The 25,822-nt window shown below is 38.1% G+C and overlaps 1 protein-coding gene across 1 annotated transcript in view; it reads left to right on the top strand.

The window, feature by feature from the left end:
• The window catches only part of LOC134303257 (interferon-induced very large GTPase 1-like), a 29,689-nt gene extending 8,563 nt beyond the window's left edge, over positions 1–21,126 (top strand). The window contains exons 4-6 of the mRNA XM_062988612.1: positions 19,028–19,110; positions 19,226–19,279; positions 20,377–21,126. Of these exons, the coding sequence (XP_062844682.1) occupies positions 19,028–19,110; positions 19,226–19,279; positions 20,377–21,126 (887 nt within the window). The remainder of the gene's footprint in view (positions 1–19,027; positions 19,111–19,225; positions 19,280–20,376) is intronic.
• The last annotated feature ends 4,696 nt before the right edge of the window (positions 21,127–25,822 follow it).

Raw genomic sequence — 25,822 nt, 5'->3', positions numbered from 1 at the left:
ACCTGAGACAGAGGTGAGAGCGAAGCGCTCCATCTATTGAGACCGGTAGAAAGCTCCAACGTGAGGTAACATCGAGGTAACATCCAAGAAGTAGACTCAATTTTCTATGCTTCCTGAAGGGCTTGGTTCTGTTGCTTATTTTAACACATACATCTATTATCGATTGATAACAGGCATCCCTATTAGGCCCCCTTCCCGATTCTCACCAAAGGGTTTCAGTTAGAAGTTCCTGGTATTGATTTAGTATTTACCTCTTTCTTTTACTTTTCTCGCTGTTTAATTGTTTATTCCCTGATTAATCACTGCATATATGCTATGTCTTTAACTTTTAATAAACATTATAATTCTTCAAATGTAGCATTGTAAGTTTAATAACTAGAACTTTACCCCTACGGAACAGGACTGATTCATCCTTAATTTGGTTTTTCTGGGATTTACCAAAAATTAAATCCAAGTGGTGCCCCCTTGATCTATTTAAGGTTATTAATTATATTATTAAAGGCTAACACCTTTTTCCCAATGTTTATCACTACATACTGTTATGGTGAGTGTGTGGAGGGGGTGGATCCAAGCGCAGAGTGATAGGTGTCTGTCTTTTTTTTTTTACTATTATTTATATAAATAAATACGTTTGTCTGTCGACAAGCAAATTATAGTGATAATAAAACTGATAATGACGTGTGCCAGATTCAAACCACCAATCTCAGACTTTCAACCCCCGTGTGTTACCACTGCACCACTGAGCCTGATGGGAAAACCGCTATAAGAAGTGGTGGGAAAGTAATGACGGCAAACAACAAACAATAGAGACGCCAACAACGCATACTCAAATTATTATTATAATAATAACAATTATTCATTGTAATGTAGTTGTGTGATGTTTGTAATTCAATAATTTCCTTCGGGATAAATAAAGTATCTATCTATCTATCTATCTATCTATCTATCTATCTATCTATCTAATCTATCTAATCTATCTATCTATCTATCTATCTATCTATCTATCTATCTATCTATCTATCTATCTATCTATCTATCTATCTATCTATCTAATCTATCTATCTATCTATCTATCTATCTATCTATCTATCTATCTATCTATCTATCTATCTAATCTATCTATCTATCTATCTATCTATCTATCTATCTATCTATCTATCTATCTATCTATCTATCTATCTAATCTAATCTATCTATCTATCTATCTATCTATCTATCTATCTATCTATCTATCTATCTATCTATCTAATCTATCTATCTATCTATCTATCTATCTATCTATCTATCTATCTAATCTAATCTAATCTAATCTATCTATCTATCTATCTATCTATCTATCTATCTATCTATCTATCTATCTCTCTCTCTCTCTATCTAATCTATCTATCTATCTATCTAATCTAATCTAATCTATCTAATCTATCTATCTATCTATCTATCTATCTATCTATCTATCTATCTATCTATCTATCTATCTATCTATCTATCTATCTATCTATCTAATCTAATCTATCTAATCTATCTATCTATCTATCTATCTATCTATCTATCTATCTATCTATCTATCTATCTATCTATCTATCTATCTATCTATCTCTCTATCTCTCTATCTAATCTATCTATCTATCTATCTATCTATCTATCTAATCTAATCTAATCTATCTAATCTATCTAATCTATCTATCTATCTATCTATCTATCTATCTATCTATCTATCTAATCTAATCTATCTAATCTATCTAATCTATCTATCTGTCTATCTGTCTATCTGTCTGTCTATCTATCTATCTATCTATCTATCTATCTATCTATCTATCTATCTATCTATCTATCTATCTATCTATCTATCTATCTATCTATCTATCTATCTATCTATCTAATAATTGTAATTAGGGATGTCCCAATCACGTTTTTTTGTTCCCGATACCGATTCAGATTATTAATTTTGATCCCGATCCGATACCGAGTCTCAAACCGATACTTGTATTTTCTAGATATTGCCTTGATAAGAACTGGATAATACTGTTCACACAGTGCACACTTCAACTACATTACAGTTATTCAGATTAATCCAGTGTACATGTTTAACAACTAAATAGCTCTGCAGTGCTGAAGGGAAAAATGCTGCATCCAAACTATTGGCTTAATGTTTTTGTATTTTTACAAAATCAATCAAAATGAGTGAGATAATTACAGTTTTACTTTAAACTTTACATTTGAAGAAAAAAAATGTTTAATGCAGTGATGCATTAAACATGAACAGAAATCTGTGTAGCAGCTTAACTTGAATATAAGAAAAAAAGTTACTTAAAAGCATTACAGTAAAACCTGAATACCAAAATAAAATAGAAAGTCGCTCTTTTGTTATGAAGGAAAGCCAGTTCTTAAAGTGCTTGTATTGTGACAATGGTTTGATGGACGTTTGTACACGAAGTGAGTGTGCTTTGACCCTTTAGGCCTTCCATAGAACATGAAATAGCGTGCTTGACTCTACTGTCGGCTATTCCGTACCGTAACAGAAGAAGTTAATAAAGTGTTCTGCTCCCGACAATATGTGAATACACTGTGTATTTATTTCTTTATTAAACGAGTGCATCACTACGTTGTTTTGTAAACCGGAGTGATCCTTAACTCACACACACTCTCACACATGAACGCAGCTCTGCTCCCACCGCCTCGTGAAACGCTCACACTGCAGACGTTACACTTCACTGCTGGACTTGTTTCACTTTCCAATTTAAAGTATTTCCATACAGCGGACATGCTGACGTAAAACAAAACATCGGGTTATGATCGGGTTTAGTAAAGCCGATTCCGATCAATTAAAAAATGCCTTGATCGGCCCCGATCCCGATCTTTGAGATCGGATCGGGACATCCCTAATTGTAATTGCTGCTGCTACACCGCAATTTCCCTTCGGGGATCAATAAAGTAAATCAATCAAGCAATCAATCAAACAAAGGAAAGTTATCAATATATGAAAACACAACACAAATTCTCCCCACGCTCTCGTGGAGAGGTGACTGGAAATAAATAAATATGGGGTGACTGGAAATAAATTAGACTGAGGCATCCTTCACAAACCTTTCCCAAAAGCAGATGGCAGACAGCAGCTGTGGTGTCTGGAGTTTGGTATATTCTTCGGAGACATTCCAAAGATGTCCCCCTGGTGATTACATACTTTCTGACAATTATTAATTCTTATTCTTTCTTGGGGTATAACTTTAAACCCAAGTTATAGTGTTAGAAATTATATTATGCATTACCATCCCTAATGAATATATGTTAATAAGAACTTTGTATTGCATACTTATATCATGTACTGATTATTAGGTTGTTTTTACTCACTTAATAGACAGTGAGTTTGTTGTAATGGACTTGTAATTGTGGTAATGTTTGCTAAGCTGTTGGGTTATGTTCGTAGTAAATTGGTCACATTTAGTGTGCTGGTTGCCTCTACTGGACAGCAGTGGCGATTTCTCTAAGACTGCAAGAGAAGCTCAGCTTCCCCTAAAATGTCAAAAATTAAATGGTGAAATATGTACAGTTGTGTTAACATTTCATTGACTACAAATGCGTTAGAACACGTTCATTTTGAAGATGAGTTGGTTCAGAATCAGCTAATTATCACAAATCCACTGACTAGAACTTCTCATACATTCCCGGAGCGTCGATGCATTTGCCCGCAGAAGCTGAGCGTCTCTTCACTTCTATGGGACTGCATGGAGGGTTTTTTTCATTGCTTCGAAACTCGCCGGTCATTGGATAAATGCCACGATTTTGTCCCGCCCCCGGACGCTGAACGTCTCTGGGGGTGAATGGAGCTGTGGGCGGGTCTGGACACTGAGCTTCTGCAAGATGATTGGAGGATCAGTCGAAAGGCTGAATCCCCGTTTTGATTGACAGCTATCACTGGGAGCGATTTTTTTTTTTTTTTTTTTTTTTTTGCGAGTGAAGTCGAAAGACAAACTGAAACCCATTTCAGATCATTTTCTTGAAAAGGAACAGAGAGCAGAATTTATGTATAAATAAATTGACAAATTTTATGATGTAAGCCGACAATGAGCTTCCCCTCTTTGAAAAACCAGTAGCCACCACTGCTGGACACAATCTTCTACATCTGAAACTTTGCCGTTGGCCAAGGTAGAGTTTTAAAACTACGATCCGAATTTGGTTGTGCACAATAGTGGTGTGCGATACTGCAAAATTTGGTATCGATCCGATACCAAGTAAACACAGGGCCAGTATCGCCGATATCGATCCGATACCGATACTTTTTAATGATTAAGGTAGATGCATCTTTAAATTGCTAAATCTGATTGAATTTTCATGACATTTAGGTGTATTATTGTAATACATAGATTTTGTAAGTAGCTGCTGTCAGTAGGGTTGTAAATAAATTCAGTTGTTCTGGTGCTTTACTTTCTCACAACATTATCATCATGATGTATCAACACCAAGCAGCTAACTCATAGTTGTGTTTGCTGCGTGAATACATTTGTAAAATTTGAATAGTGACCGAATACACGTGTCCTTGTTCATTTAAAATAAAAATTGCTATTCTGTTTACATTTATAAGCACAAATTCAAAAGAAAAGAGCTCTCATTCACCAAAACACGGAATAAGAACCTCACTGCGCATGCTCCGATTCATTTGCATAAGGTACTTCATGTACGTATAGTTTACACTATTATTTATATAAAATCGCCCCTATTATTGTATCTGCAAAGCAAACTATTCAAAAACTTACAATCTTTCAATGCCTACCAGTGTACTGATGTCTGTTAACGTGATGCACCACAACAGAACACAGCAGAGCCGGACGAGAGGAGTGAGGTGAGCATGTAAGATGTGAGAGGAGCGAGTCTGTACACCCATGATCTTTACTTTCTGATAAAACTAGAGAAACGTGCTGAATGTAGCGGAGAAAAAGTAAAACTAAAGTATCGATCCCATCACACTGGTATTGATCCAATACCAACGCTGGTATCGATAATATCGATATTTGGATCGATCCACCCAACACTAGTGCACAAAGAACCTCTTCACTACCTATCACCACCCTCTGGGCCAGTGATAGCTCAGTGGTTAAGGTACTGGACTAGTAAACAGAAGGTTGCCGGTTCAAGCCCTGCCACCACAAAGTTGCCACTGTTGGGTCCCTGAGCAAGGCCCTTAACCCTCAATTGCTCATTGTGTAAGTCGCTTTGGATAAAAGCATCTGCTAAATGCTGAAAATGTAAATGTGCTACAACCAAGAGAAAAGAAGGAAGCTGTCGGCTGAGTAGCCAAAGTTCAACGTTCCGCGTCATGGAACCTGAGACAGAGGAGGAAACTTAATCTCTTTCTGTTGAGACCGGTTTGAAAACTCCAACGCGAGGTAACATTGCTACCAGAGGTAGACTCACTTTTTCTATGCTACGTGAAAGGCTTGGTTCTGTTGCTTTTTAAAAAATGTACATCTATTACTGACTGATAACAGGCATCTCAATTAGATTTCAGTGTTTCCTGATCCCACCAAAATTTATTTCAGTTAGAAGTGCTTAGCATTGATTTAGTACCTACACATTCATATTACTCATCTTACTATTAAGTTGTTTAATAGTGTTAATCCCTGATTTATCCCTTTGTCCATGCTATATTTTAAATGTTCAATAAACATAATAATTATCCAAAAGCACTGTGAGTTTTATTCCCAGGAGAGAGAAACAATCAACCTTACAGATCAGTCACTTTCAGTTGAAGTAAAGTTTGTATGATTTTGTTTTGTTTTGTGTAATTTCTCTTAAAATTGCTAGTGGCACCCCGTAATTGATTATTAGCTAATAAGTATGACATTATTTAATTAATTAATTAGCTGCTAACAATTTTTCTTAACATTTGACAGTAAACATGTTTGGTTGTAAATAGTCATTGAGCATGAGAAAGGCATTATTCAAATTAATTTGATTCTAATATTAAATGTATAGCAATAGTTGATCCTGCACTTAATAGTTGTGCCTTTATGTAATGACTGCCACACGGGGGAGGGCAATTTAATGTCTATTGTTCTGAAATGAAGTATCTAAAACACTTGTGTTTAGGTGTCCACATTCTCTTTGCTTGTAATGTATCTTGTAGGTAAACTTGTAGGTATGTAGTTAGTTCTACCATACACAATTTATGATACTCTCAAGTCCTTATTTAGTGTCAGTGTACAACCATAGGACTGTTGTTCATGTAATTACCAGTATCTGTTGCAGTAAAAGCATTAATAATAATAATATGACATTCTAATAAACAGCTAAAATATTGAAAAGTGGTCAAATAAATTTTTACATAGCAATCATTGAGTCTCTCAGACATAGAATTGATCTTAGTCTTGGGTCACTATTTTGCTTGTTACCTCTATTGCATTAATCAGTTTTACCTGCTCTTTAACATAGCCAGTTAATGTATCAGGCCCCACTATCAGCCGGGAATACTAACTAGCTTGAACCATGGACAGGATAATTTGTAATTTATTAACTCACACAATAATAACAATCATAATGACAGACCAATCAAAGTGAACTATATACAGCGGGGGAAATAAGTATTGAACACATTAACATTTTTCTCAGTAAATATATTTCTGATGGGGTTATTGACATGAAATTTTCACCGGATGTCGGTAACAACCCAAATAATCCACACATACAAAGAAATCATAACAAATAAATCCATAAATGAAGTTATGTGTAATAAAGTGGAATGACACAGGGAAAAAGTATTGAACACATGAAGAAAAGGAGGTGCAAAAAGGGATGGAAAGCCAAAACACCAGCTGAAATCTGTCCTTATTTAGAAAGCAATCCTGCCCCTATCAGTGCAAATTAATATTAGCTGGTTTAGTCCTAACTGTTGGCCTATATAAACATCACCAAGTTGTCACACAAGAAGCATCTTGTGATGGGTAAAAGCAAAGAGCTCTCTCAAGACCTTCACAACCTTATTGTTGCAAAACATACTGATGGTATTGCTTACAGACATATTCCAGTGAGCACCATTGGAACCATTACTCAGAAGCAGAAAGAACATAATTGTACCATAAACCATGACCAGGTGCTCCCTCCAATATTTCTGACAGAGGAGTTAAAAGAATAATCAGAAGAGTTGTCCAAGAGCCAAGGACCACTTGCGGAGAGCTTCAGAAAGACCTGGAATTAGCAGATACTCTTGTTACAAGGAAACGATGAGTAATGCACTTAACCGCCATGGCCTCTATGTACGCTCACCGTGCAAGACTCCATTGCTGTAGAAAAAGCTTGTTTAAAGTTTGCTGCACAACATTTGGACAAGCCTATAAAATACTTGGAGAATGTAGTCTGGTCAAATAAGACCAAAATTAAACTCTTTGGATGTCATAGCACACACCATGTTTGGAGGGGAAATAGAACTGCACATCACCCCAATAACACCATACCAACAGTGAAGTTTGGAGGTGGGAACATCATGGTGTGGAGCTGTTTCTCAGCATATGGTGCTGGTAGACTTCATTTAATTGAAGAAAGGATGAATGGAGAAATGTACCGAGACATTCTTGATAAGAATATGCTGCCATCTACCAGGATGCTGAAGATGAAACAAGGATGGACATTTCAACTAGACAATGATCCCAAACACACAGCCAAGGAAACTCTTGGTTTCAGAGAAAGAAAATAAAGCTGCTAGAATGTCCCAGTCAATCACCCGACTTGAATCTAATTTAAAATCTATGGAAAGAACTGAAGATCAGAGTTCACATAAGAGGCCGCCTGAACCTTCAAGATTTGTCTGGAAGAATGGGCCAGAAATACACCTGAACAATACATGCAACTAGTTTCTCCATACAGAAGGCAAGGCAAGGCAAGGCAAGTTTATTTGTATATCACCTTTCATACACAGTGGCAATTCAAAGTGCCACTTTTTCATAAGGAAAAAAAAAGTTAATTAAAAGCATTAAAACATTCCTGAGATCTAGAACCTCAGAAAGACTTCTTGCAAACATTTAGTTACAATTAAGACAACATGAAATTCAAACAAGAGAGATAAAAAATTAAGAACATGAAAAATTAAAAGAAAATATTGTAAAATATACCCTACAATTTGGGAAATACGAAATTAAAACAAGAGAGATAAGCAATTAAAACATGAAAACTAAAAGAAAATATAGTAAAATATACCCTACAATTTAGAATGTACACTACTCTATAAAAATAATTATTAAGAGCAAGAAAAACTAAAAGAAATGAAGGTAATAGCAAAAAATTTTAGCTCAATCATAGGCACAAGAAAAAAGAAAAGTTTTTAACCTGGATTTAAAGATTTCTACATTTGCGGAACATCTAATATCTCCTGGCAGTCTGTTCCAGTTATATGCAGCCCAACAGCTAAATGCTGCTTCACCATGTTTAGTTTGGACTCTGAGCTCAACTAGCTGACCTGAGTCCATGGATCTAAGAGATCTACTGGGTTTATATTCTCTAAACATATCTGAGATGTATTCTGGGCCGAACCCATTCAGTGATTTATAGACCAGTAGCAGCACTTTAAATTCTATTCTGTAACTAACCGGAAGCCAGTGTAGAGATTTTAGAACTGGAGTGATGTGCTCAGTTCTCTTCGTCTTAGTTAAAACTCTAGCAGCAGCGTTCTGAATGAGCTGTAACTGTTTAATGGTCTTTTTGGGAAGTCCAGTTAAGAGACCATTACAATAGTCCACCCTACTGGAGATAAAAGCATGGATCAGCTTCTCTAGGTCTTGTTGGCACACTAGACCCTTGATTTTGGCTATAGAAGGCGTCTTAAAGCTGTCATTACCAACAAAGGCTTTTTCTGTGTATGAAAAGAAATTTCAGTAAGCGTGTTCAATACTTTTTCCCTGTGTCATTCCACTTTATTAAACATAACTTAATTCATGGATTGTTAAACTTAAATCAAATCATTTGTTATGATTTCTTTATATGTGTGGATTATTTGGATTGTTACCAACATCCGGTGAAAATTTCATGTCAATAACCCCATAAGAAATATATTTACTGAGAAAAATGTTAATGTGTTCAATACTTATTTCCCCCGCTGTATACTAATTCTAATGAAGACATGAGGAACAGCTGGGTGTGATTAACACAAAGATGAATAAGGGGCAGGAGGCGGAGACATTGGGGGTAGGGGGGTAGTAGAAAAACAAACACAAACATACCATGTGCTGGGGGTATTCCAGAAAGCGGGTTTAACAAACTTCAAACTTAACCCTGAACTCCGAGTTGACTTATCTCGCCGTGTCATAGCCGGAGTTTTTGGTTCCAGAAAAGCGGTTCAGGGTTAGATTACTCAACTCTGAGTAGATTGAACCCAGCAGAAGCGCGTTCACGGTTAACTATAAACAGGCATTCTCAATGGAGTGGAGATAAATGGATTCATCATGGATGTGAATGAAAGAAAAAGTAGTCTGTAATATTTTACACCAGTAGAACTGTTTATTTTAATGTTTGTGTGTGCAGATCATGAAAATGTTTTAGACGTAACAGTAATACAGCAGCGTTCGTAAAAAAGACGTCGCAAAGGGCAAAAAAAATGTTAGTTAAATGTGAATTAATGTGTGAGTTTGAATTAAATAAAAAAACTTTTTTAAACATAATTCAAGGATCTGGCAAATGTTTAATATGTCAGTTGTAATATTTGTCTCGATTTTAAAAGTTTTTCCCTTTAATTTACTCAATCTAGGTGTAATCCATGTGGAATCAGATGCACATGGCAGCAGATAAAAATGAAATACCAAAACTGTCAATGTTCAAGGCTGTTTATTACATGTAAATCATTAGTTTTCAGTGCATAAACTGTGGAATATTAAGAACTGCATTGGTTTAGTCTGAACACTTTTATTAGCATCTCTCCAGTGATTGGTGGTTTTGAGCCTCCTGCAATTGTTAGTGATCTACAGTAGTGTTCAAAAAAATAGCAGTGATTTTAAAAAAGTGAATAAAGCACAAAATCATTATAATAACTTTTATTTCCATAAATGCAAATGCACTGAAAATACTACACTTTCAATTCTAAATCAAAACATTAACAACATTTAGCCAGTTTGTGATCATCCTTTACAGAAAGTTAAGAAAAATGAATATTAGGCTGTTCAAAAAAATAGCAGTGCAGCATTTTTCTTTAAAAACTCAAAAAATTTATCTATAAACTGAAAAAGTTTGAGGTTTTACTTTACTTTAAATTACTGAACTAATATTTAGTGGCAGAACAATTGTTTCCGAGATCTGTGTTGCATGGAGTCGATCAACTTCTGGCACCTCTGAACAGGTATTCCAGTCCAGGATGATTAGACGACATTCCACAGTTCTTCTGCAATTTTGGGTTTTGCCTCAAAAAGATATCAGCCCACAAGTTCTCTCTGGGATTGAAGTCAGGGGATTGGGCTGGCCACTCTATTACCTCAATCTTGTTTGTCTGTAACCAAGATGTTTTGGGTCACTGTCATGTTGAAACACCCATTTTAAGGGCATTTCTTCTTCGACATAGGGCAACATGATCTCCTCAAGTATCCTCAAGTGCTCGGGGGTCGTCTGACATACTGTCTACGGCCACTAGACCCAAAAAGAACAATTTTGCTTTCATCAGTCCACAAATGTTGAGCCATTTCTCTTTGGACCAGTCAATGTGTTCCTTGGCAGATTTGAACCCATTCAGGACGTGTTTTTTTCTTAACAACGGGACTTTGCAGGAGTTCTTGCTGGTAAATCAGCTTCACTTAATCATCTTCTGTACTCACTGGTAACTTCAGATGTTCCTTGATCTTTAGGAGTTGATCATTGGCTGAGTATTTGCCATTCTGGCTATTCTTTGATCCATTCGAACAGTAGTTCCACGCTTCCTTCTGCGTCTTTCAGGTTTTGGTTGTCACTTCAAGGCATTTGAGATCATTTTAGCTGAGCAGACGATAATTTGCTGCACTTCTCTGTATGTTTTTTCCCTCTACAATCAACTTTTTAATCAAAGTACGCTGTTCATCAGAACAATGTCTGGAACAACCCATTTTACCCAGTATTTCAGAAGGAAATGCGCTATGACCAACCTGTGCAACATTTGCCCCCCTCCTACCTTAAATAAGGGCCAGAATTGACACCCGTTCTTCTGCTGAATTAATGACTTCACCAATTGAACTCCTCACTGATTGAAAGGGGGTTGTTCAAAATAATAGCAATGCTTCAATTACTCAGAATGAGAGGCATGCATGTCTTAATTGTTGGGTTTGTTTTGTTTTCATTACTCTACTACACTTTCAAGTAAATCTTTTCCTATGTAGAAATAGCGTTTCTACTAAAAACAGTGATTCATCAGGTTAATGGTGTTAGACTGCTATTTTTTTGAACACCACTGTAAATGTCCCTAGATCCTGATGAGTATGAATAATGTTCTTTAATACAAAAAAAACAAACCCACTGTTGAAGGACGATAAAGAAACCATCTCCTCTGCCTCAGAGTGGGATGATACTGGGAGGCCTACAGAGGAACAGGATATGTTGAACATAGAGCATGGCATTTCATTTGATCTACCATGATAATGTGTGTGACTGTCCTCTAACAGAATGTGATGGGCAGATCCCGAATCAAATGAGGGACCGTCCACCTCCAAAGCTCAGCTTAGAACAGTAAAAATGTCTTATCAAATATCTGAAATATTGAGACACAAAAAGCTGTTTGATCATAACATGCTATTTTTGCCTCTTTCTTTCAAGTTGGGTGTAAATGATCTATACAAGGTCTATCTGGAGAAATAAACTGTAAAGTGTGATCCTCAGGTGGAGCATATAAAACAAACAAGGCTAGAAATTCAGTTGCTTGAATTTGAGGTGGGTGTCGGTGCTAAGAGTGTATAAATATAAATGTTCTCACTAAAGAATAAGGACAAGGAAATGAACTTGTTGCATTGTTTTATTTTCAGTGATCATGCACAGAGCCTGACCATGTGGCTTCAATATTTGTAATGTGAGGAGCATCACATAAGATCTTGATGGAGAAGTAAGTTGCAGAACGTGTATTAAATGTTACACTGCAGAGCTATTTTTTTTATTACTTTCCAGTTTTAATCTTTATTAATAAAGACAAACCTGCGATTCTGTGGCATTCATCTTTGATGTTTATTACAGACAAACAAGAGTTTCAATGCTAGGCATACTTTTCGTTAGATACTGTTTGTATTGAAAAGACAACATTTTAATAAAATAAAATCCACATCTGTCAGCTACCCACCCACACACAGCTGTAACATATATACATATGATAATATGTGTAAAAAATAATACTTGAATAGACCCATAACAGGGCAGTTATAGCATTCATTGATATGTAGTAAAATCATTATCATTCTTTAACATAATTTTGCAAAGACTTTTTTTTATTTGTGTACAGATAGGGTTTTCACTCATTAATGTGGCTGTAAAAATACTACTACCAGTAAAAGGATATATATATATATACAGTATATAGGCTGTGTTTTAAGTAACAACCATGTTTGGGGTTAATTACTACAATCAATTTAAACCACAAATTATTTTAGCTTACTAAACTGTGTGTGTGTTAAAGGTGTTCTACAGTATATTAATCCATAACACTCCATCCATAATGCTATAATTAATGTTGTAACAAGCCTTTTTATTAATATTGTGATTATTGTGATTAATAATGTTGCAACTGCCCCTTGTGGCCATGGCTGGATTACTGACCGGGCCAGTGGGGCCAGCGCCCAGGGGCCCTTGAGGTCAGGGGGCCCCGGGGGAGCCCTGGCCCAAAACATTTTGCGATGCCTATCAACATTTATGATACAATATATTTTTATTTCCGAGGGCCCTCCATTTTAAGGATCCTCTGACTATTAGGGACTTTGACCCCAGGGCCTCTTGGGGGCCCTAGCCATGCTTTTGGGGCCCCTAGCCATGCTTTTGGGCCCTAGCCATGCTTTTGGGGGCCCTAGCCATGCTTTTGGGCCCCTTATGAAAATGGATGAGGCGTTGTGGCACTGCTCTGACTTCGACTTCTGGCTATTAGGGGTCCTAGGAAAGAGGGAGGCATATTTTTAGAGGGCCCTGGTTATGAGAGCCCCTACCAGGGGGCCATAGAGAAGAGCAGGGCATACCATTAGAGGGCCCTTGATCATGAGGGCCCCTACTATGGGGCCCTTGACTTTCATAGAAATCGTTTACCATGGCTCCTTGACTTTCAACTCTTTGCCCAGGGGCCCAGACTATCCTTAATCCGTCCTTGCTTGTGGTAACCGTCCCCACTCTCCCCGAATTGACTGACTGTGATAAAAACGGAAAGGTTTGCGAATAAATCCATCCGGAAATGACTAATCTGAGTTTAATGACTCGTTCCTGACTAAGATCTCTTAGAATAATTAGCGCGTCGGTATTTACTGGATCCTGGAGTAAAGGACACGCCAGGTTTACATGAGAAAAGTGTGTGTAACCCCGGGTTAGGTTTAAGTTAACCTGCCAGCGAGCAGGTTAGCTTCAGAGCGTAAGTTGCTATAGTAACTGACACAGGCTCTCTTTATTCTCGGTTTCTGGAACGGAAAACCTCGAGTTTTCATTAATTCTGAGTTAACTTACCCGGTTTAATCACTTAACCCGCTTTCTGGAATACCCCCCCTGGACAGATTAGACTGTGATCATGACGGAAGTGGCCTTCTCAATGTGGCCTGAAATGCATATGCCGAAAACACAACAGAAGATCCCGAACCCTTGTCGGCAAATTTTACAAGCTCAGGTTGTCCTAGGGAGACACTAACTAATCTACTGTACACTAATCTACAAAACTGTTACAAGAGCCATTGTGAATTATCAACAGATTATTTCACTTTGACCAATCAGTGCTGCTCAGGATGGATCCTCTAGGGTTTCTGCTCATTTTTCCAAAATGGCGTTAATACCAGATGAGGTAGGGCCAAACACAAATACACAAAAAATGTTTAGTCCTCAGTAGCAGTAGGAAATTAATGATTAGAAAATGAAGTATGGAGCACTATAATAAAATAAATGGCATAATAAGAACTACCAATGCACCAATGTGTACTTAAAGAACAACCTGGTACCAGATACTCATGAGACTCCATCAGAGCTCTTGTGGAGTTCATGCCTTTCAAGTGGTTTTGATAACATATTAGGTTGGTTTAACAATCAGGAACTGTAATGGTTTGGAGGTGTAATAGCACCCATGTCATGGTGACCTACACGTCTTTGAGAGTACCATTGTTGATAAGGATCTACATATTTGCAGCAACAAGGGTTCAAGGGTATTTTAACCAAGCCAAGCTTCCAGCAGCACGGCTATGTAACCAGTGAGTGCTATCAGATGCTAGACTGGCCCGTCTGCAGTACAGACCTGACCCCTATTAAAATCATAATTGATTGATTACTTTATTGAAATTACAGTGTTAAAGCAGCAATTAACAATGATCACAAACATCACACAACAAACGACATGTCAGAGTAGTGCAAGAAAGTATACAAAGTAATATACTGTAAGTTCTATAAGGCAAAAAATAAGACATACAAATAAAAAAATATATAAAAAATATCATAAAATAAGAATATAAGACGTCTAACACAGAACAAAACTAAGCTAACCTAAAGGTGCATTTATAGACATTATATATGCAATTATAAGCTGTGCAAATACAACAGTACCAAATCAAATAGCAACATTTACAAGGTTTATTTTCTTCCATGGGTTCTATAGGCTCTGTGTCCTCCTCTTGTACCAGTCAGAGTCATTATAGGTGCCTCAAGTTCTTAGGAGCTTTATACCACAACTAGGGCGTGTTTAAAGAAATACCAGCTAATGTCTCATCATAATTACCACCCACACCCAACTTATCTAACACATGCTCTCAGTTCTCACAGCATTTCCTCACCACGCTGCAGGATCTTTGAGGTGCACCATGTGTCTGTACATTGTGTTTTTGCTGGTTGTTATTGTCATTTGTGTTGCTGTTTACCAACATGTTTTCTCATCACATCAAACCTTAAAGAAGCAAGAAAAAAACACCACAAGGACCAAAGTTAATCAATCCCAGGTTGTATACATTATTTTAAACAGTTGATAATTAGACTGTAATAGATGTTATTTATTGTGTACTACACAAAACTACACAACAGTATTGATTAAAAAAAACAGCCAAGGTAATTTTAGCCATAAACAGGAGTGATGTGATTTGAATTGTGTAAGTGTTATGAAGTTATTACTGTAGTACATTTGCCCACAAACAGAGTTTTATTATATTTTTAACATCCATTTATTCACATCATCATTGAAGTGTATCATAAGATATTGTTACCACTTAGTGTTAAATCTTAGGAAGAATTGCAGTTAGATATTTTGTGTGTTGGTGCCGGCTATGTTCTACATACTATGTTTTAACTTTTCCTTTGTACGTAATAGGTATATTAAATATAGTAATAATTATATAGCACTAAAGACCTGTGGGTAGTGATATGCTACGTCTGTCATTTTCATAACGTTTTAGATTAGAGAGCATTTTTGGATTATGTGTGAAATAATTGTACTTAATTACATGTATATATACAGTATATATATACTGTATATACAGTATATCAGACACAAATACAGAATCTGGACTTTACTACAAAGCTGGTTGACTGTTTCTGTAAGGATGTGGCTTCATACCCAATTCCATGTGTATTACTGGTGTGTGTTTTGAACGTCTTTATAACTGTTGTAGTAAACAAGGCATGTGTTCTGGTAACTGGGTGAAGCTTCAGACGTTTGCCAGCACTAAAACGAGGTTTCTTACCTGCCGGCGATTCGCCGCCTTTTCAACTCATACCTCAGGTGTTTCTTCCATGAATTACCACTGGTGAAGAAAAACTCCCTTAAAATTACAGTAAGAAACCTTGAGAGGAGCCAGACTCAGCAGGGACCCCCGTCCTTCTTGGGTGGTCTGGAGGATATTTTAAATAAATAGGATTTACACAAATCATACAAACACAGAATTGAAATGAACTAAAAGTTATAACTAGCAATAAATAATAATAGAGGTATTATTCAGTCCAGTCTGTGATAAAGTCTGTAGTTAGTTCTTGTCATTCTTGGTGCAAACACGCCTGATCCTGTCAAATCTGGCAGGAGCAGCATTGCTGGCACGGCTCGACATTCCTTAATCTCGGGAGGGTAAACGGGTTTCCATCAGAACCACCTCGGGGTAAAACAACAGAAGTTACAATGTAAAACCGTTAGGAGTAAAATATCAGTTTTACAGAGAATAGCTTTAGAGTAAATAAATATGTTTTCAGTCTAGACTTAAACATTGAGACTGTGTCTGAATACCGAACAGAGGCAGGAAGATTATTCCAGAGTTGTGGAGCTTTGTAAGAAAACGCTCTTCCACCAGCTGTGATCTTTTTAATTTTAGGAACTATAAGTAACCCTGCATCTTGTGAACGAAGTGGACGCGCTGGGCTGTAGTGATTAATAAGCTCACTCAGATACTGTGGTACAGACCATGTAGCGCTTTATAGGTTAGTAAAAGTATTTTGTAATCAATGCAGAATTTAACTGGCAGCCAGTGTAGAGATGATAGAACAGGAGTGATATGATCAAATTTTTTAGTTCTAGTTAGCACTCGAGCTGCTGCATTTTGAACTAACTGGAGTTTGTTTATGGATCTACCAGAGCATCCAATTAGAAGAGCATTACAATAATCTAACCGAGAAGTTATAAACGCATGGATCAGTTTTTCGGCGTCATTAACAGATAGTATATTTCTTATTTTAGAGATATTACATAAATGATAGAAAGCAACTCTAGTAATATTATTAATGTGTGTATCAAAGGAAAGATCTGAATGTATTGTGACACCCAAGTTTTTTATCTCAGAGCTGGGAGTAACAGAGAAAGTGTTTAGGTTTAGCACCAGGTTAGACAACCCCCTCCCCCCCCCCCCCCCCGCCAAAAAAATAGCTAAAAAACCTCTTGCACACAGCAAAGGACATGACTGATAACAGAACTTTTAAGAGCTGCTAACTAAGCTACTAAGCTAACTGATCGCGTTACAAACACATTAATGTGTACTACATAGTGCCCTAGATAGTGTGAAAGACAATAGATTTATGTTCCCTACATAGTACACTAGATTGTATGTCAAAAGAGAATTAATGTTCCTTACTTAGTGCACTAGATAGTGTAAAAGATAATAGATTTATGTTTCTTACATAATGCTTTAGGTAGCGTATTAGTTAACAGATTTATGTTCCCTACATAGTGTACTAAATTGTATTATCAGATCACAGATTTATGTTCCCTGCATAGTGCACTAGATAGTGTATTAGATAACGCATTCATGTTCACTACCTAGTGCACTAGAAAGTATAACTAGATGATGATTTGTGTTCCATACATAGTGCACTAGATAGTGTATTACATAATTAATTATGTTCCCTACATAGTGCACTAAATTGTATATCAGATAACGGATTTATATTCCCTACTTAGTGCACTAGACAGTATATTAGACATTTGATTTATGTTCCCTACATAGTGCACTATACAGTGTATTAGACACTTGATTTATGTTCCCTACACAGTGCGGTAGATTGTATATCAGATAATGGATTTAATACGCGATCGGGGAATAAAGTCTGTGTCGCCTGCATGTGTGTGAGTGTGTGTGTGTGTGTGCATGTGTGTGTGTGTGTGTGTGTGTGTGTGTCGCTCTTGGCCGCTCGTTCTAGATTCCGGGGGATTTTATCTGACTTGTGGGCATCAGGGAGCCGCTATGTATATGCGGGAGACTCCTGGAACTTCCAGGACACTTGGGATGTGTTTCTGTTTATGCATCATTTCTCCTAGTTTTCACTACATCTTTTCACCACAAATTATTAAACAAGGTTTAGTATTTTTTTTAAAACATGGTCATAGGATCAATTCTTCTTATACAGTGTACTAACGGCAGTTTACTTTTAATGTTTTTACCCATTATTATCTCACAATGACTGACTCAATAATATTACCATACCTTCATTCAGAACTACACAGCAACAAGCTCTTTCAGGTTCAGGTTTCTCTATGTGTTTATCTCAAAGCTAAATGTCCTTCTAGTTCAGAGTCCTTCCTCCTCTTGGTGGAATTAGCATTCACAAAAACCTTTACATTTTTAAACAATATTGAATAAAATGCTAATGCTAATTATTTTCTTTTGTAGCCATTGTCAAGGCCATTATATGAAGATTTATCAACAACTCACAGACGTGTTACCAGTAAATCCAGGAGTGGTCAGAGCACCTCACCACCAGTGCAGGTAAGAACAGTCTCTCGGTTATTTGGTCTCTTCTCGATTTTACTAAACCTAACCTAGTATACATGTACCAGGGTCTAAATATATGGTCACCATACTTTGGTTTCCATTGTCCTTCTCCCTGTAGTTACAAAATTTAGGTGGACCTCCAGCCCTAATTAAAAGAACATAAAACTTAACATAACATGCTGTCCCATAACATAAAATGTTTAAGAAGATGCAGGACATGTAGTATCATTACACAGAGTACGTTCAGGTACTACTCTTAACCTTAAATCATTGGAAATAAGTAACTTTTGTCTCCAAACAGATTCATTTTTAATCATTAAAGCATTTTGTACTTGTGCGGTTTATCTATATACCTCCAGCCCTATCAAATCACACACTGTCCAATTCAACACTTTAGTAAAGTTTATCAGCATTTCATTCAGAAAGGGTGCAACTGCAGTCCAGGGGTTTACCACGCCTTGTCCCCAAGAGACTATGGACTGGTGTACTAGTTACACTGATGGTCTCCACTGTGCCGTTAATGAGAACGCTGAACCAGCTGCCCCTCCTGTTGATGGCATTTTGTTAGCAAGAATTTGTGTATATGTGGTATTCACGACACCCAATCCAGTCCCGGCTTCTCCCAGTAAAGTATAATACCAGGCTCGTCATCGTTGTGGTGAACATGAAGTGTATGGTGGTTTTGTGGGATACAGGCCGAGATGGCAATAGTATCTTCATTCCCCCACCAGCCTGTAGTCCTAAAAGAATAAAGAAGCCCATCCCCATGGTGATATCTGTAACAACATTATTCCCTTCAGTAACAGTTACTGGCAGACACACAACTCCATTTTCCTGGCCAGGCATCATGACCAGTATGATGTTATACTTTCCGATAGCAATCACATCTGCAGGATCAGGGGACTCGCTGGGATTTTGCACCCACGTGCACCATTGACATTGGAAGGGTTAGTAGCTGGATCCAAGCCCAGCTGTTCCCCTTTGTGAGGTTTCAGTTGGGGCTGTTATTCCTCTTAGAGGCCCTATTACCACTAGTACTACTAACATTTGGGCCAGACTGTCCCCTGAATTAATCATTACAGGTTCTTCTGTGTGATTCATATATTTAGTTCACTTTGATAGTCAGATGCTATGACCCTGACTGTGGAGCTTTGTGTAGTTAATACTCTTTAAGAATCTAAATTTTCAAACCTGTTTCAAACCTGCAGTAGCTCTAATTGGTATTTGTGTCCTTTGTCATTAACCAATATTGAATGGGTTGACTAATAACTTTTGATTTAATGCGACATACTTGTATTCATGATTTCATACACAATAAAGGAATCTCCCCTTCTGTTAGAGAACAATTATTTAACTATTGTACTGCCTGTGATAAGTGGCCCCTCCATTCTAATAGATCCCCGTTTCCTACTTTTTATAACATTTGTTTCAACAAAACATTCATATGCTTAATTATTCCAGCTGCTTCTGAACAATAAGGAAATACCCTGGTAAAACATCCAGACCTGCAGCTTTCTGAGCTTACCTGAACAACAAACTCTACTACTAGTGTAAAATAGACCGCTTGGGTCGGGCGTCATGCTGTAGTCCTCGTTATGCCCATATTTGGAGACCTGGGTCTAAGCCCAATTTTCAATCGCAAAAATGAACGGCATTAAAAAAAAAAAAATGCTACTGCGCATTCATTAGGCGTCACTGAACTACACCAAAGCGAGGTGTACTATGGTGGTCGTATCGCTTTGTGGTTTGTCCTCCTTTTCAAGGATGATTACAGAAGTATTAAAAGAGGTGAAAAGCACTTTCAGTCAGGTCATGTGGAGCAGTGGAGCCTCAGTGCAGGTCATCTTGTAGGGCTTGTGAAAGCAAGCTATGAACAGAAGGGAAAGCTCCATCACGTCTCAGTGAGTATTAGATAAAGGACTGCACTGTAACCTGCGTCCATGCTGAAAACTCCAGCTCAACACCAGCTTCTGTTTCCTTTTTCTTTTGTTCCATTTGTGTCATTTGCAAATATAACAATTAAAAATGTTTTTTTTATTAACAGCCTCAAGCAGAACCCCTGGATTCACTTGCTGTTGACATCATCATTGCACAAAAGGCAGATCTTGGACTTAAGGGTATCCTTTCATCTATGAAGGTGTCCGTGGAAGAGAGAAAAGCTATTCAGGTCGCGACAGTGGGCCAAAACACTAATCCCTTGTGGCACACCCTCAGACAGGGCAGGCTCACAGCTAGCAACTTTGGTGCTGTACTGCCAGCACTGCAGAAGGGAAGGAACGTGGCACCTTCCACTTTTAACCGTCTTCTGGATCCAAAGCCACTGGACAACATCCCCGCTATCCAGTGGGGTAGGGATAATGAGAAAGAAGGATTAAAAAAATTTAAAGCTTTAACACAGATGTCAGTCAAAGAGTCTGGTCTGTGGCTGTCAGCTTCAGGGGTGCTTGGTGCCTCTCCAGATGGTCTAGTGGGGTTATCAGCTCTACTGGAAGTCAAGTGTCCCTACAGTGTGTGGGACATGACAATTGAAGAGGCTGCCAAGAACAAGGATTTTTACCTTCAAAAGGAGGGTGGAATCTGGCAGCTTCAACAAACCCATACATATTGGCACCAAGTGCAAGGGCAACTGCATGTCACACAGCGGGACATATGTTACTTTGTTGTGTGGACAACTAAGGACTTTAAAATAGTTAAAATACCGCGAGATGAAGCTTGGCAACCCAACCTGCAACTTCTTGAGCAGTTCTACAAAGACCAGATGCTTCCAAGGATACTTGAGAAGAAAAACTTGTAAATATGTAAATATAACTATCACAGTTTAGTTGAACACCCTACGGATCCTTTGTTCTCCATAATCATTAGGAAATTAGTCCGCAAGTCTTTGTACTGTCAGTTTTAGGGATTCAATGCTCTGGAAAGTCCACCATGCTAAATGCCATGTTTGGACTCCAGTTTGCAGTAAGTGCAGGAAGGTGCACCAAAGGAGCCTTCATGCAGCTGGTCAGAGTGTCCGAGGAGATGAAGAAGGAGCTGAGGTTTGAGGTTAGATACTGAAGGTCTCAGAACTTTGGAACTAGCTGGAAAGATAAGATAAGATAATCCTTTATTAGTCCCACAATGGGGAAATTTACATAGTTAGACAAGAAATGGTGGTCCCTGAGGAGCACAATATGGTAACACGAAAAAAAGCCCCTAACAGCACACAAGCACATGTAAACATAAGAACATAACATAGTCACACAACGAGCCATGGGTTAGGGATATGGGGATAGGAAAAGTAACCAACTACGACAAGCAGCCATCCAGCGATTTGCAGCCATATGTCGGCGCGCGCTGCAGCTCGTCCTGTCGTATTGGTGGGATTAAGCTAAGAGTGGAGACATTGGTTGGGATTGGGAAAGAGTCTGTCAGTCATTCCATTCCTGCAGCAAGAAAAAAGTCTGTACAAAGTTCATGATAACATGCCTGTTTACATCTCTTACTGCCCAGAATGAAAAAACAGTCAGTGGAGGCAGGGTAGGTACATAGCAACAAGTCCTCTGGAGGAATTTACTTATCTGCTAGGCCGTTGCTGATAACAGGGGAGCCAAGAGCAGAAATGACTTTTGTTTTGTCTGAGCACTATAAAATTTTAACACGAACTCTCAGAATTAATGCGTCTCTGGTTCATCTCATTTCGCAAAGCCGTTAGTTTCTCCAAGATGAAATCCATATTGCGATTAATATTCACAGTCTGAGTTCCAACGGCTCTGCCCACCATATCAATCAAATTGGGCAGTTTCTGGGGACCTTTGACAACTGACCCAACTCTTTTAATTTCCCGATACAGCAGGGCGAAGCCTAATCCAATCAGCAAAAACCCCACAATCAAAGTTCCGAATAGATAAACATCCTCTACGTCCTCCAACGAAAGAGGTGCCAGGCACACGACCCTCCACTTCCCCCACGAGTCCATCGCGTATCCTGCCATCTGCGTTCCGTCGGGGCATGTGGGTTCCCCCGAACCCGAACTTCTCGATGAGAAGATGGTGTCAATAGCATTCAGAGACCATTTAACCAATTCCATAATTTGTTCTTTGAGGAGCAGTGCTAGAAAAATCTCTGTAGAGCAGAGTAGACGAGACAAGATGATACAGGAGAAGCCAAGCAGGGAAGATAAGGGAGGAGGAGGGAAAAGTGCGTCCGTCTTCCACGAGAGCTAGGATGGTACCATACATCACGACAACGAACTTTCCACAACTTTCCACATCATCAGACTGAACCCCAGCTGCATGTTTGTACATCAAAATGTTTCTGATATTGCAGCAAGAGAAAACATCATTGAGGAAAGGAGGTGTTTGCAAGAAATGCTGGACAGAATGACAAAACTTGCTGCTAAAGATGAATCATCAACGAAAGATGATTGGATTTTTTTCTATAAGTCTTGCAGATGAATTAGGAGACACTAGAGTTCAGTTGCCTGAGCAGTATAAGGATATGACTGACTGTGACATCCTAGTTGAAGTTATAAAAGAAGAGCTCTCAACTTCTGTTGAAGAGCTGAAGAGAAACCTTAGTAAGCTTTCAGACCTCAGGATGGAGAAGTTCAGAGAAAGGCCTGATGAGATTTTAATCAAACACTTCTGCAGGTGCTGCTGGGAGCAATGCCCCTTCTGTGGAGCCGTCTGTACCAACAGTCATAAAGACCATCCTGGAGATCACAATGCTGATTTCCATCTCACTTCTGGACTGAACGGATTGCATTATAAAGATTATAAAGTTTTTATAAAGACTTTTGTACATCAGCAGTGACAAGTGACAATTTATTCTACCCAACCAGTGATCCAGAGATCTCCATCCCTTTCAAGCAGTACAGGACAGCAGGAGGAAAGTACTCTAACTGGCTCATCTCCACTGATTTTTCTGAGCTAGCTTACTGGAAATGGTTCATTTGTGAATTCCAGGAAAATCTTGAAAAGCACCAGAATAAGAAGTTCTATGACAATGGGAAGATTCCTGATGAGTGGAAACATTATACTCAGTTACATGCTGTTGCAAGCTTAGGACTTAAATAATAACGTAGTCCTAGGCTTAGAACACTAAGAATGAAAAGGATAAACAGTGTTTTTAAGCAGTTTTTTAAGTGTTTTTGAATCTGAAAAAATTGGAACAGTGGGGAAAAGGCAAATGAAAAAGAAATGCAGTGTTCCTACATTTACTTTCCTACATTTGTTTGCAGATACTATGAAAATATTCCCTGGTCAACTTTTGTTTGTTAACATACATCTATCCCTGCACTTCAGGCCTGCAACACATTACAAAAGACGTTGGTATGTGGCCAATTTAGGGCTAGTAATGATGTAAAAAAAGAGATATAATTATGATTTGGTACATACATTGTAAAGGCCAAGTCTCTGAAGACTGTCGTAAAAAGGTTAGCTTTTATGCTTAGTATAATCTGAACAGTATTATGCTGCTTGTGCATAAATCCTCAAAATCATACTTTTGCACGAGGAAGTGTGGCTGGAGTGGAAAGTACAGAGATAAGCAACACGTCTGTCGTTAAGCCGCTGCAAGGTGTTGTAAACAAATAAGGAACACCAGTTACCACTGAATGTTTTACGTCCAAGCTTTAGAAGAAGTGCTGAGACTGTAACATGACTAGAGCAGTATAAAGTGAGGCCCATAGTTCTGTTCTTTGTTCTTCAGCCAATACACTGCAATTGTGCTAATAAATTCTTCAATCCAGTCAACTTTAATCTTTCATTTATTTGATCATCTGGCCTTGTTTTCCACGACAGGACCAACGATAGGCAGAGGATCTCCTGTAACGGTTATGTGGGCTAGACTGACAGGAGGGGCGGACACAAATGCAGAGATGTGAAGAACAGCAAGGATTTATTAATAATTAAAGATAATACAAAGGAATACAAACAAACATACAGGGCTAAACAGGCTAACGGGGCTAAACAGGCTAACTGGGCTAAACTAAACATGAAACACAAACCTAAACCCTAAACTAAGCTAAACAGGGACTAGACAGGACTGGACAGGACAAAACAGACTAAACTGGACTAAACAGGCTAGACAAGAACTAAACAGATGAAACATGGAATGAACAGAACTAAACAAGAACTAAACAGACTAAACAAGGCATGAACAGACTAAACAGGCTAACATCACAGGAACAGGCTAAACTGACCGACAGGAGCTAGGAGGAAGGTAAAACAGAGTTACCAGGGGCAAACAGACAGAGATACCAGGAGCTAACAGACAGAGTTACTAGGAGCAAACATACAGAGATACCAGGAGCTAACAGACAGAGTTACTAGGAGCAAACAGACAGAGATACCAGGAGCTAACAGACAGAGTTACCAGGAGCTAACAGACAGAGATACCAGGAGCTAACAGACAGAGATACCAGGAGCTAACAGACAGAGATACCAGGAGCTAACAGACAGAGTTACCAGGAGCTAACAGACAGAGTTACCAGGAGCTAACAGACAGAGTTACACTCAATAGTCTCCAACCAGCCTTTCCCTGAGCCTCTCCTAAATAGTAGCAGCTGGGGCTAATTAGCCCCAGCTAACCAATCAGGAGAGGGAGGCTGGCTGGAGACTGGGGAGAGAAGGGCGTGGCACACTGGAGCACAGGATCACCCTGAGGCTCCAAGCGTGACATCTCCAGTTTGTCAACAAATGTGTGAGAAAATTATTGAAACCTTATTAAAAACAATATTAATTGCAGGGGATTTGCAGGCCTGAAATGCAGGAATGGAAGTATATTAACAAATGAAGTTGAGCAGAATTTTCCGTATTGTTCCAACTTTTTCTGATTTAAGGGTTGTACATTATAATGTGTCTCACTGATGTTTAAGAAGAACTGATATTTTATATTGAAATATGTTGGTGGTTAGGTTGAAGAAAATTTTAATTATTCATGAGTACTTCAATGTTTAATTAAACACACTGTTTTAAATAAATTAGTTAATATAAATTATACTACATTTTAGATGGGGATGTAAAGTGAGCTTTAATTTTACAGTTTTTTTTTATAATGTATATCTGTGTATCTGTAATCACTGTAATTTTGAGTGAAATCTGGCAGATATCAGACACTTCCAACTGTGGCTTTGGTGGAGAAATCATAATATTGTAAGACTGGTTTTAATCTTTTGGTTTCAGTAAATCAGATCTTGATGCTACACCATAACATGCCTTTCTGAAGAATTGAGTGTTTCCAACCTTGTGGCAGCATTTTGGAAAATGCCCCTTCCTATTTGCCATGGCACTCTCTTTGAGAATAAAGCAAACTCCATAAAGAAATGGTTTGATGTGGAAGAACTGGCCTGCACAGAACTGTTACCTCAATCCTGTTAAGACCTTTGGCACAAATTGAAATGCTGAATTTGAGTCAGGAGTTGTTCTCAACAAGTACCTGACCTGTTGCTCTAATGAGCATGTAAAAAGATTAATTAAAAATGGACAGTGATACCTGCATTATGCCAGATC

This window comes from Trichomycterus rosablanca, chromosome 2, assembly GCF_030014385.1.
Source record: "Trichomycterus rosablanca isolate fTriRos1 chromosome 2, fTriRos1.hap1, whole genome shotgun sequence".
Lineage (NCBI taxonomy): Eukaryota > Metazoa > Chordata > Actinopteri > Siluriformes > Trichomycteridae > Trichomycterus > Trichomycterus rosablanca.
Note: the sequence above shows the minus strand (reverse complement) of the source record. Positions and strands in the feature narration are given on the sequence as shown.